The 12,226-nt window shown below is 47.0% G+C and overlaps 1 protein-coding gene across 1 annotated transcript in view; it reads left to right on the top strand.

Moving 5' to 3' along the window:
* Window positions 1–12,226, top strand: part of LOC126985200 (HEAT repeat-containing protein 1-like) — a 98,384-nt gene that overhangs the window by 12,742 nt on the left and 73,416 nt on the right. The window contains exons 3-6 of the mRNA XM_050839757.1: window positions 948–1,049; window positions 3,438–3,703; window positions 6,422–6,575; window positions 7,650–7,931. Of these exons, the coding sequence (XP_050695714.1) occupies window positions 948–1,049; window positions 3,438–3,703; window positions 6,422–6,575; window positions 7,650–7,931 (804 nt within the window). The remainder of the gene's footprint in view (window positions 1–947; window positions 1,050–3,437; window positions 3,704–6,421; window positions 6,576–7,649; window positions 7,932–12,226) is intronic.

The raw sequence follows: 12,226 nt of genomic DNA, 5'->3' as shown, positions 1-12,226 counted from the left end.
AGTTTTGCTATCTCTTTCTGGTTTTCCAGCTGTTCCTTCGTCAACTTCATTATTTCCTCTCTTAAACTCTCTAACATTCTCTTTGTCTCCTCATCCCTTCTCTTTGCCTCGTCATCCCTCTTCTTGACCTCGGTTAATGCTTCAATCACTTACCCAAACTCCTCTCTCATCTTCCTCATTTCAATCACCATCCTGTCTCAGTCCTGTTCCACTTTGTTTAATCTCCTCCATTGCGTTGGCTGACTTGGCTTGGGGTACGCGGACCCCAGCTTAGACAACACTGGTATATAACAATGGTGGGTGTTACCAAGAAGTCACTCGATGGATTGGCCTGGCCCATGGTGATATGGCCATTGTCAATACCTTTGCAGTTGGACAAACTTGTCAAATGTTTAAAAATACTTAGTGGTTTAAGGATGTGAACAAATCCGAATTGTTGATGATTGATGATACATTTCAAACAAGAAATAATGGCACAAAACTGAGGTGTAAACAAATAAATTCAGACTGCACCAAATTTTTCTCCACCAGTGTTATAGCACAAGAATGGAATAAGTTCCCACCAATAGTACAGTGCAATACAGTTGAGTTTTTAATTTTTTAAACAAGCTCACATGCCACTTCCTTCAACTTAAGTCACTTAAGCAGAAATGCAAAGTCTTGCTGGCATATGATTTAATATAATTTTACTTAGGTTTAAGGACAGACCACCTAGTCTGGACCATAGGGTCTGCATGGTCTGAATATATATCTCTGAATCTCTCTCTCTCTCTCTCTCTCTCTCTCTCTCTCTCTCTCTCTCTCTCTCTCTCTCTCTCTCTCTCTCTCTCTCTCTCTCTCTCTCTCTCTCTCTCTCTCTCTCTCTCTCTCTCTCTCTCTCTCTCTCTCTCTCTCTCTCTCTCTCTCTCTCCCCTGGTAACCTGCCTGTCCCTCCCTTCCCCCCTCAGGAGTGTCTGCCGGATCCAAAGTTCCGGTTCTACTTCCTGGCGGTGGTCTGGGGCTGGCAGTCCTCCCTCCCGTTTACTGATATCATTGATGAGGCTCTGCAGGTTGGTTCCTCTTTATATTGTTTCTTTTATTTCAATGTTGCTTAAATAAAGGAAAAATATATAGGAAGGGTTGGTATATATGTCATAAACTGTATTTGACTTCTTTGTCTGTAGAGCTGGTAAAGTGCATGATGCTCGCTCATTTACTGAGGTGATATTTTAGTTTATAACGGGAAGATTTCCTCTTCTCGAAAATTGATCTATTCAGGAAAAAAAAATTCTTTCCAAACAATCCATTCGGTAATGAAACCCAGATCCAGAGACGCAAGGTGGACACTCAGGGGTCTAGCCAGAGGGGCCCGTGAGTCATGGCCTGTGGAGTAGATCCACTACTTGTGTCACTGCAGTAGTATGCATTGCTGTCACCCTTTATCTAAATATCCTCAAATGTAAATACTGGAAGCACATTAATGTGCCAAAGTTTGTGGCTTTCTAATATGCATAAGACTGGATAAAGTTGCTGCTCCAGTCTTGCCTGCAGCACCGTAGAGTGGGTCTGGCCAGGAGAAGAGACCGAACAGATGTTGCTTGTTCTGAAAATGCAAGTTTGGGAGCAAACTTTAAATAACTAAGAATAAGAACAGCCTGGAACTTTTCAGAAGTTGACTTTATTTTACTCTGATTCACCTACTTTTAACAAATGAATTTACATTTATGTATAAATTTAACTACTAATAGGCAAAGGCATCAAAAACTTGCCAAAATGCTTTAACCCCTTCACTCTGGGGAGGCGGTGGCTGAACGAAGAGCGAGACGGCCCCGCGTTCAGGAGGACGCAAGTTCATTCCCCGACCGGTGTCACCAAACTGGGATTTTTCAGCTGCCGCCGAGTGGCTTAAAACTACCCACATGCTGTCCAGAAGACCACCTATCAACCCGGACTCTAGATTCTAGGATTAAAGATGAGCTCCGGGAGGGCAGCATGAGCTGCATTTCCTGGTCATCAAACTCAGTCAAGTCCTCGGGTTAGCAGGGCTGAGTGAAGCAACATGGGCAGCATCACACCTGCCTTCAGTTGACCTCAGGATGAAGGGCTGAGCCACATGGAACAGTGGATCAGCTGAGCCCAACAATATGGCATCCCACACAACAGCTCCCTCACAGTATTCCCTCAGCAGGTCTTATAGGCAACACTTTATTGGGAACAGCTGTCATACTTGAATGAAACATTTGTATATGGTAATAAGATGGAGGTGAGGTGACTGGCCACACTTTTGATAATGATGTCTGTTTTGTTTACATTCACATCCCTGCCAGCCTTGGTGAACTCAGCAGGGCATTCAGCGCCATCTTGGCAAAACTTGTTTGCTCTGTTGCATAATGTTGCACAACATTGCATGACCAGCGGGTCACCTGAACTCAGGCAGCAGGTGCCCACCCGTCCCCTGCAGCTCCCCACACAATGTCTCCTAGGGCCATCTTGATGCAACTTGCCCACTTATCCCTCCCAGCCAGTGGGAATATTTTCTCCAGTTCCGAGGCTTTGATTATGAAACTCGGGACTTCTATCCTATTGCTAGACTTGAAATCACTAGTTAGAGAAATGGTACTCGTGGGGCCCCACTGTACAGTAAAACCCCAAGTATTGGGCAGCCATGGGGATTCAGATTCACACCAAGGGGATGGATAGTCATGGTCCATTCATGATCCAATCACTTTATTACATGTATTTCAATGGTGGCACCCACACTGGCAGTAATGGTCATGTCATGGTCTGGTCGTACTCCAACATTAATCCATCCATTCAAAAGATATCTTGACCGGATCATAACCGGAATAAAGTCGCCAGTGTTGATGGTGCCAATGGTCTTGCTCCAGTCCTGCCCCAGCCCTCACACAGAGAAGTGTTGCATCTTTTTCAAAAGTACCAACCAATGTTCATTCTAAAGTAACTGATATTTTCTGTCATCATCAGTCAATCAGTCAGTTGATCAGTTGGTGTTCATTTTGTTGGTTTAGTAGATCTCTCAAGTATTCCCTTCATCTCTTTATGGTTTTCATCTCCTACGTAGATCCCTCCTCCTCTGCTGCCTTTTAAATATTCTCTCTCTCTCTCTCTCTCTCTCTCTCTCTCTCTCTCTCTCTCTCTCTCTGATTACAGCCGTACGACACTTGCCTCCCCTTTCTCCCAAATATTATGTAACAGACCAGCAGGAATAGATTATCTATTCAGAGCAACTTTCTGAAAATGACAAACCACAGAAAACAGCTATTAGCCATTTTTCTGTTATGGCAGATTAAAAATATTGTGGCATATATGTACGTCAATGTATTGAAGAGGTTAATTAGCAGGATGCATTAAGTGCAAAGTTATTTATTGTATCATTGTCTCCCCTTTTCCTTCCTTTCATAAACTGGTCCTTCTCATCGGTGGATTTCCACTTCCAGGCCTGGACACTAGTGCTGGGAAAGGCCCTGCTCTCCCCGTCCGGCACACAGTCCTCCAGCCTGGCCTGGACGCTGGGCACTCACCAGCCCCTAGTGCCATCCCTGCTCTCAGCACTCACCAGTGGAGAGAAGGGAGTTAGAAAGGGAGCCATAGAGTGCCTCCGTGCTCTTGCAGGTGTGAGAGGCGGGGCACTGGCTGCAGACAGCTATGTGGAGGTCATTAGGATAGTCCTGAATCAAGCAGAGGAGCTGCTAGATGATGCAAGGTGAGTGTCACTGCTTGTTAGAATAAATAAAGCAGTTAACCTTTGGCCGCTTCAGTTGTGCTGTGGCCATCACGAACTGTGGAGGTGAAATCCTCATAATTGAAACCCCATTACACCCTGTAAAATGCCCCACAGGTGCTGAGAGCCACAAAGTAATTTTTTCCCTATTTTCCCTGAAAATGATAAACCTGAGGCCTGGCCAGAGTACCAGGTCTTGGCCTCTGTCTCCCGTACACAGAGGTTTTCACAGTTGGTGTACCGCGGCCATAACTAGGATGTGCCGAAAGTATTGGTATCGGCAGCATTGGTCGTTTTTTGTGGTATCGGTATCAGCAAGGTGTAAATATGGCCGACACTCCGATACTTTTCTGGCTTATTAATGATGCGAGTCAAGACTTTTTTTATTATCAACTTCCAAGACCATCTAATTACAGTTATTCCCAAATTCCCTTATTTCTGTTTTTAAAATACAAGTAATGTTATACTTTTATAATCTTAGGAATATGTTATCAAAATAAAAAAAGTATCAGTATCGGCAAAAATATCAGCCATACGTCAGTAATGAAGTATTGGTATTGGTAGCAGCTGAAAAGTGAGTATTGGTATTGGTATTGGCCAACATGGTGCTATCTGGCCATCTCTGGCAATAATGCTTGGCGCCTTGACTCTGGAGTGTTTTAGGTTTACAATGTAGGCCCAAGGAGAGAGCCGTAAGTCCTTTGTGCTTTACTGGAGGTGACTGTACAGGTGTTAGCCGGTGGCAGCGCAATAGGTGACTGGTACTCAGCAAGGTGCAAGGGGCGTAGTGAACAATGGAACAGTGAACTGTGAAACAGTGAGACATGTTCTAAACATACACACATCATACCTGGAGCAGGCACCAGATCCCAAAGTTTTTCATATAATTGATGTAAAATTAAGTGGCCAGTGGTTAGATATTACCAGTGATGAACAAAGTCGCTGGGGTCTGCCTCCAAGCATCGTCCCTGGCCAGGAAATTGGTAGCAGCATAAAAAAACCCTCCTCGGAGTGACAAACTTTTTCAGCATTTGAAAAGTTTGTCAGTCCTTGGAGAGGTAATTTTTTTTATACCTTGACAATTTTCTGCCATGGGACCCAAACATCTTGAGCTGTAAACATCACAAAACCACTACCTACCAGCTGAGCCAAAGCATAAGCTTCCTCTTCTATAGTAAACTTATAGTGTCCTACAATGATGCTCCCAAGTAGAATTAGCCAGGTCCAAAAATAGCTTTAATGGCATGGGTGAGAGGGGTGATGGAGTGGCCAGCAGTACGTCCATTCAGACCGACAACTGAGTGAACACTGAGGGTGCCACACACTTTCCCTCTAAAGCTATCTGGTCTGCTCCCAGATGTATGATTAAGGAGGGTGCCAGGGGGGTCGCTCCTGGGCACACAGTATGTCCTATGGCTTTGAAATTTTAGTATGTTGTTTGTAGGTGTAAATGTATGACATTCTGTTAATTCGTGAAGTTTCGGTGAATGTGTAGGGGAGACTCAAACAAAGCATAAAATCTTCTTTGTGTTTCACAGACTTTAGTTTTTAGTTAACCCGGTAGCAGCGGGGATCATGTTTCTTAACCTTTTCCTTGGGCGGGGTGCGGACGCGACTATCCCCTCAGGCACAGTCCGGCAGCCCAATGGGGGGTCTCTTTTAACCTCTGTATCTCAAAAACTATTCATCAAAGCTAAAAAACAAAAACACCACTGGAAAGAGGAGGTCCAGATCTATAGGAGTTGGTTATGTATGCCTCTCTTGCAAACGTACATGCACGTCAGGGAGTGTTAAATGTTAACATTTACATCGGTGTGTGCGGGATGATCAGCCATATTGAGGGAACTGCGGACATCTCTCCTTGAGATTCTGGCAAGGGAGTATTGCCAACTGCAATATTTACAACTATTTGGTCAAAGAATCAGTCAGGTGATAGTGAAGCTATGCAAAAATGCCGCTATATTGGGCAAGAACATCCACCAGTTACTCGTCTGTAGATTTGCCGCGCTGGGCTGATATGATTTTCCACCAAATTTAGTGAGGAACCCACTCAATTGGCAATCCTGTGTTGTGAGAATTAGTGTTGGAACACACTCATACGTGGAAGATTTGAGTGTGGGTGGAGCTCGCAGCGAGCGTTTAGCACCACCAGCAAATACGCCTAACGCTCGCTACGAGCATTTAGCAATGAAAGGGTTAATGGTCCCTCCAAGTGAGAAAAATGAGAAAAAATCATCCCTCACACAAACCATTTCATAATATATATCAAAGCATTTGTGATCAGATTATGTATCATCTTTTTTTGGGGGTTTATATCATGGCACAAGAGGAACAATTTCACCGGGAAGCACAATCCACAATTTATTTACACTGGGGATAAATGAACGGGAAAATTGATTAGTTGCCCAAAAGTTTGGTTGAAGAGCATGCACATTTAATTGTAAACTGTGGTGTGTTGGTGAATAGGCTGAAATTGAGCCGGTAATGCAAGTGGAAAAAAAGTCAGTTTCTCCACGGGCCAGAACCAGTAAGCGGTTCTTCAGTGTTTTCAGTACCCCGAGTTTCGCGATTCTCAAGTTTAGTGCTATACCTTCAAAACAAAGCGAGTGCAAATCTCGGGAGGGTGCTGTTTTTATTTACCACACCTGAAATCTCCACACATAATTTTGACAGTGCATTACTGCTGCTACCCTCCCACAGTCAGCTGGCGGAACTGTTTGGCGGTGGCGGCAGCAGCGTGGGCAGGAAGCAGGCCACCCAGAGTGTGCTGGGGGTGGTGGTGGGCGGGGAGGGGCTGCTCCCTCCTCACGTTTGTGCCGCACTCCTCTATTCCCTCACTGCAGCCAATGACACGGTGAGTACCACCATGTGTTTTCCTTGGTCTCTTCCTTCCTTCCTTTATTCCTTGTAATTTTACTGTCACCCAGCATTCCTGCCTGCCTTACCTGCTCCTCCTCCTCCCTCTCCTTCCTCTGTTCTTTCCTTCCTTCCTTCCTTTATTCCTTCCAATTTTACTGTCACCCAGCATTCCTGCCTGCCTTACCTGCTCCTCCTCCTCCCTCTCCTTCCTCTGTTCTTTCCTTCCTTCCTTCCTTTTCTTCTTCATGTAACTTCAGTAACTTCCCTGATGCTGTCCCTCCATTACAACCTTCCACCTTCCCTCCTTCCTCTTTCTGCTTCCTTCCTTTCTTTCTTTCTTTCTTTTCTCTGACCTACTCTGCAATATTTTAGTCTCTCTCTCTCTCTCTCTCTCTCTCTCTCTCTCTCTCTCTCTCTCTCTCTCTCTCTCTCTCTCTCTCTCTCTCTCTCTCTCTCTCTCTCTCTCTCTCTCTCTCTCTCTCTCTCTCTCTCTCTCTCTCTCTCTCTCTCTCTCTCTCTCTCTCTCTCTCTCTCTCTCTCTCTCTCTCTCTCTCTCTCTCTCTCTCTCTCTCTCTCTCTCTCTCTCTCTCTCTTCTTTCTTTTTCTTCCCTCTTTTTCCTCCCTCCCCTACCATTCTTCTCTTTCTTCTGCCTTCCCTCTTCTTTCTTTTACTCCTCTCCTCCTCTCTGTCCTGCCTCCTTTCCCTCCCTACCATGTCCTTCACTCCTCCATCCCTCCCCTGCAGGCCATCCTCCTCCAGCTTCTTCCCCTGGCTGAGTCCCTCCCTTACCTCCTCCTGTCCTGCCTCCCTTCCCACCCTACCATGTCCTTCACTCCTCCATCCCTCCCCTGCAGGCCATCCTCCTCCAGCTTCTTCCCCTGGCTGAGTCCCTCCCTTACCTCCTGTCCTGCCTCCCTTCCCTCCCTACCATGTCCTTCACTCCTCCATCCCTCCCCTGCAGGCCATCCTCCTCCAGCTTCTTCCCCTGGCTGAGTCCCTCCCTTACCTCCTGTCCTGCCTCCCTTCCCTCCCTACCATGTCCTTCATTCCTCCATCCCTCCCCTGCAGGCCATCCTCCTCCAGCTTCTTCCCCTGGCTGAGTCCCTCCTGGAGAAAGCGGAGAAGACAGTTCAAGGGAGGGAAGAACAGAGAAATGAGGAAGAAGGGAAGCTTGATGTTCCCTCCTCCCTCTGCCTTCTCTACATCCTCCAGAGGTACACCCCGGAGGCTGCTGAGGTGCTGGAAACAAAGGCGGGCCTGCGAGTCTTTGAGAGGGCCATGGAGAGTGCCAGGCCCTGTCTTCTGCTCCATGATGGTGTGATGGCACCCCAGAGTGTGCTGCTGCAGGAGGTGAGAGAGAGAGAGAGAGAGAGAGAGAGAGAGAGAGAGAGAGAGAGAGAGAGAGAGAGAGAGAGAGAGAGAGAGAGAGAGAGAGAGAGAGATTTACATAGATTTACACAGAAAATCAGACCACACAGACCCCATGGTCCAGACTAGGTGGTTTGTCCTTAAACCTAAGTGATTCTACATTAATCAGAAGGCTCCAAAATGCTGCATTTCAAGTTAATATTAAGTTGAAGGAAGTGACGGTCGAGCTTGTTTTAGAAGGAGTCAATCATGTTACACTGGACCACTGACGGTGGGAGCTTATTCCATTCTCGCACTACAACGTTCTTGAAGAAAAATTTGGTGCAGTCTGAATTTACTTGTCTACATTTGAGTTTTACGCCATTGTTCCTCATATGCAAAGTGTCATCGATCATAAACAATGTTGATCTGTCTACATTCGTGAAACCATTAAGTATTTTAAAACATTCGATCAGTTTTCCTCAGAGGTGACGTTTCTCAAGAGAGAACATGTTAAGGGTGGAAAGCCTTTCTTCGTAGGATTTGTTGCGCAAGGAAGGGATCATTTTTGTTGCCCAACGCTGAACACCTTCTAATTTAGCAATGTCCTTTGCATGGTGGAGAGACCAAAACTGTACCGCATATTCCAAGTGGGGTCTGACTAAACTATTGTAGAGTGGAAGTATTACATCTTTATTGTTGAATAAAAAGTATCTTTTAATGAAGCCCAACATTCTGTTCGCTTTATTTGCTGCATCGATGCATTGATGTGAGAATTTGAGGTTTGACGCAATTTTGACCCCCAAGTCTTTGACGCATTGAACGCTTTTGAGTTTAACGCCGCACATTTCGTATTCGAACTTCTTATTTCTTGTTCCAACTTGAAGGACCTGGCGGTGACGTAGGTGGTAGCGTACTGGGCTCACATTCACCGCGTGATGGACGACGCGGGTTCGAATCCCCACGCTACCACTCGGATTTTTCAGTCACCGCCGAGTGGCTTAAAACTACCCACATGCTGTCCTGAAGACCACCCATCAACCCGGACTCTAGAGGAAGCCGTCCAAGCGAATCAAGAACGAGTTCCGGGGGGCAGCATGAGCCAATGCAAGATGGCGCCACTATAAACACTCGCCTGCGCCAGAACGGGCTGGGCCGACCATCAGGCCCCACATGTAATAAGCCTTGGGCCTACCATCAGGCCCCACCGGTAAGATGCCTACCGGCGCAATAGGCAACAACGTAAAAAAAAAAAAAAAAAAAAAAAAAACTTGTCTACGTTAAAGGGCATCTCTCATCTATCCGACCAAGCTGAAAAGTATTTGACCAAGCTGAGGAAGTATTTGAGGCGGTAGACAAAGATGAAAATTATGATGTAATTTATCTTGATTTTAGTAAAGCGTTTGATAAATTTCCTCACCAACGACTGTTGCTTAAATTACAGGCTCACGGAGTAGAGGGTAAAGTTTTGAACTGGGTCAAGGCGTGGCTTAGCAATAGGAAGCAAAGAGTGCAAATCAATGGTTAAAGATCTGACTGGGGATGTGTTATGAGTGGGGTCCCACAAGGTTCGGTATTAGGTCCACTTTTGTTTATTATTTATATCAATGACTTAGATACAGGAATTAGTAGTGATGTCAGTAAGTTTGCAGATGATACCAAGATTGGTAGAGTAATTGAGTCGGATCAGGTCGCTAGTATTCTCCAGGATGAACTAAACAGATTGTATGACTGGGCGGACAAATGGCAGATGGAGTTCAATGTAGGGAAGTGCAGTATTCTGAGTGTAGGTAGGAACAACCCCTCTCATAACTATTGCTTAAATGACACTCTCATAAGCAGGTCTGGGTGCGAGAGAGATTTAGTGGCCTTAGTGAGCTCTGATCTCCATCCAAGGGCACAATGCATTCAAGCTAGAAATCGAGCTAATAGGGTACTGGGATTTATTTCAAGGAGCGTAAGCAACAGAAGCGCCGAAGTCTTCCTCAAACTACATTTAGCATTAGTTAGACCTCATCTTGACTATGCGGTTCAGTTCTGGTCACCTTACTATAGAATGGATATCAAAATGTTTGAATCAGTGCAGAGGAGGATGACTAAGATGATTCAGGGGTTGAGAAACTTGCCATACGAGGAAAGACTCAAACAGTTAAACTTGCATTCTCTAAAAAGGCGAAGGGTGCGTGGAGACATGATCGAGGTTTGTAAATGGATGAAGGGCCTTAATTAGGGGGATATTCATAAGGTTTTGTTGGTAAGAGAACCGGATAGGACATGAAGTAATGGGTTTAAACTGGATAAATTCAGATTCAACAGGGACATAGGGAAAAATTGGTTTACTAACAGGGTTGTGGATGAGTGGAATAGGCTTAGCAGTCATGTGGTGAGTGCTAATACAGTTGTCACATTAAAAAATAGATTAGATAAATTCATGGACAGCGATATTAGGTGGGGTTAGATACACGGGAGCTTAAGTTCAAAGGAGCTGCCTTGTACAGGCCTACTGGCCTCTTGCAGACTCCTACGTTCTTATGTTTTTATGTTCTTATGAAATTTTGTGCAAATCCTCTTGGAGGCTTTGCCTGTCTTCGTAAGTGTGAACCGAGTTACCAATCTTTGTGTCGTCTGCAGATTTACTAATGCGATTAGTGAGTCCGACATCCACATCGTTGATGTAAATAATGAAGAGCACTGGGCCAAGAACCGAGCCCTGAGGGATGCCACTAGTGACCGGCGCCCACTCTAAGTTAAATCCGTCAATCACCACTCTTTGTTAAGAGAGAGAGAGAGAGAGAGAGAGAGAGAGAGAGAGGGAGAGGGAGAGGGAGAGAGAGAGGTATAGAGGGAGAGAGAGAGGTATAGAGGGAGAGAGAGAGGTATAGAGAGAGAGAGAGAGAGAGGTATAGAGGGAGAGAGAGAGGTATAGAGGGAGAGGGAGAGGTATAGAGGGAGAGGGAGAGGGAGAGAGAGAGAGAGAGAGAGAGAGAGAGAGAGAGAGAGAGAGAGAGAGAGAGAGAGAGAGAGAGAGCGAGAGAGAGAGAGAGAGAGAGAGAGAGAGAGTTGGAGAGGGAGAGGGAGAGGGAGAGAGAGAGGTATAGAGGGAGAGAGAGAGGTATAGAGGGAGAGGTATAGAGGGAGAGGTAGAGGGGGAGGGAGAGGTATAGAGGAGAGAGGGAGGGAGAGGAGAGGGGAGGGAGGAGAGGAGGGAGGGAGGGAGAGGGAGAGGGAGAGAGGGAGGGAGAGGGAGAGGGAGAGGGGAGGGAGAGGAGGGAGAGGGAGAGGTAGAGGGAGAGGGAGAGGAGAGGTATGGAGAGGGAGAGGGAGGGGAGAGGGAGGGAGAGGCAGAGGGGAGAGGGAGGTATGGGAGAGGGAGAGGGTACAGAGGGAGAGAGAGAGGTACAGAGGGAGAGGGGAGAGGGTATAGAGGGAGGGAGAGGGAGAGGGAGGGGGAGAGGGAGGTATAGAGGAGAGGAGGGAGAGGAGAGAGGGTAGAGGGAGAGGGAGGTATAGAGGGAGAGGGAGAGGTATAGAGGGAGAGGGAGAGGTACAGAGGGAGAGGGAGAGGTACAGAGGGAGAGGGAGAGGTACAGAGGGAGAGGGAGAGGTATAGAGGGAGAGAGAGAGGTATAGAGGGAGAGAGAGAGGGAGAGGTATAGAGGGAGAGAGGTATAGAGGGAGAGGGAGAGGAGGAGGAGAGGGAGAGGTATAGAGGGAGAGGGAGAGGTATAGAGGGAGAGGGAGAGGTACAGAGGGAGAGGGAGAGGTACAGAGGGAGAGGGAGAGGGAGAGGAGGGGGAGAGGGAGGGGGAGGTATGGGGGAGGGAGGTACAGAGGGAGGGAGAGGTATAGAGGGAGAGGGAGAGGAGGAGGGAGGGAGAGGGAGAGGTAGAGGGAGAGGGAGAGGTATAGAGGGAGAGAGGGAGGAGGAGAGGGAGGGAGAGGAGGAGAGGAGGGAGAGGGAGAGGGAGAGGTATAGAGGGAGAGGGAGAGGTAGAGAGAGAGAGAGAGAGAGATAGAGAGGAGGGAGAGGGAGAGGTATAGAGGGAGAGGAGAGGTATAGAGGGAGAGGAGAGGTAGAGGGGAGGGAGGGAGGAGGAGAGGAGAGGAGAGAGAGGTATAGAGGGAGAGAGAGAGGTATAGAGGGAGAGGGGAGAGGGAGAGGGAGAGGGAGAGGAGGGAGGGAGAGGGAGAGGGAGGGAGAGGGGAGAGAGAGGTATAGAGGGAGAGAGAGAGGTATAGGGAGAGGGAGAGGGGAGAGGTACAGAGAGGGAGAGGTACAGAGGGAGAGGAGGGAGAGG

This window comes from Eriocheir sinensis, chromosome 59 (assembly GCF_024679095.1).
Source record: "Eriocheir sinensis breed Jianghai 21 chromosome 59, ASM2467909v1, whole genome shotgun sequence".
Taxonomy (NCBI): domain Eukaryota; kingdom Metazoa; phylum Arthropoda; class Malacostraca; order Decapoda; family Varunidae; genus Eriocheir; species Eriocheir sinensis.
Note: the sequence above shows the minus strand (reverse complement) of the source record. Positions and strands in the feature narration are given on the sequence as shown.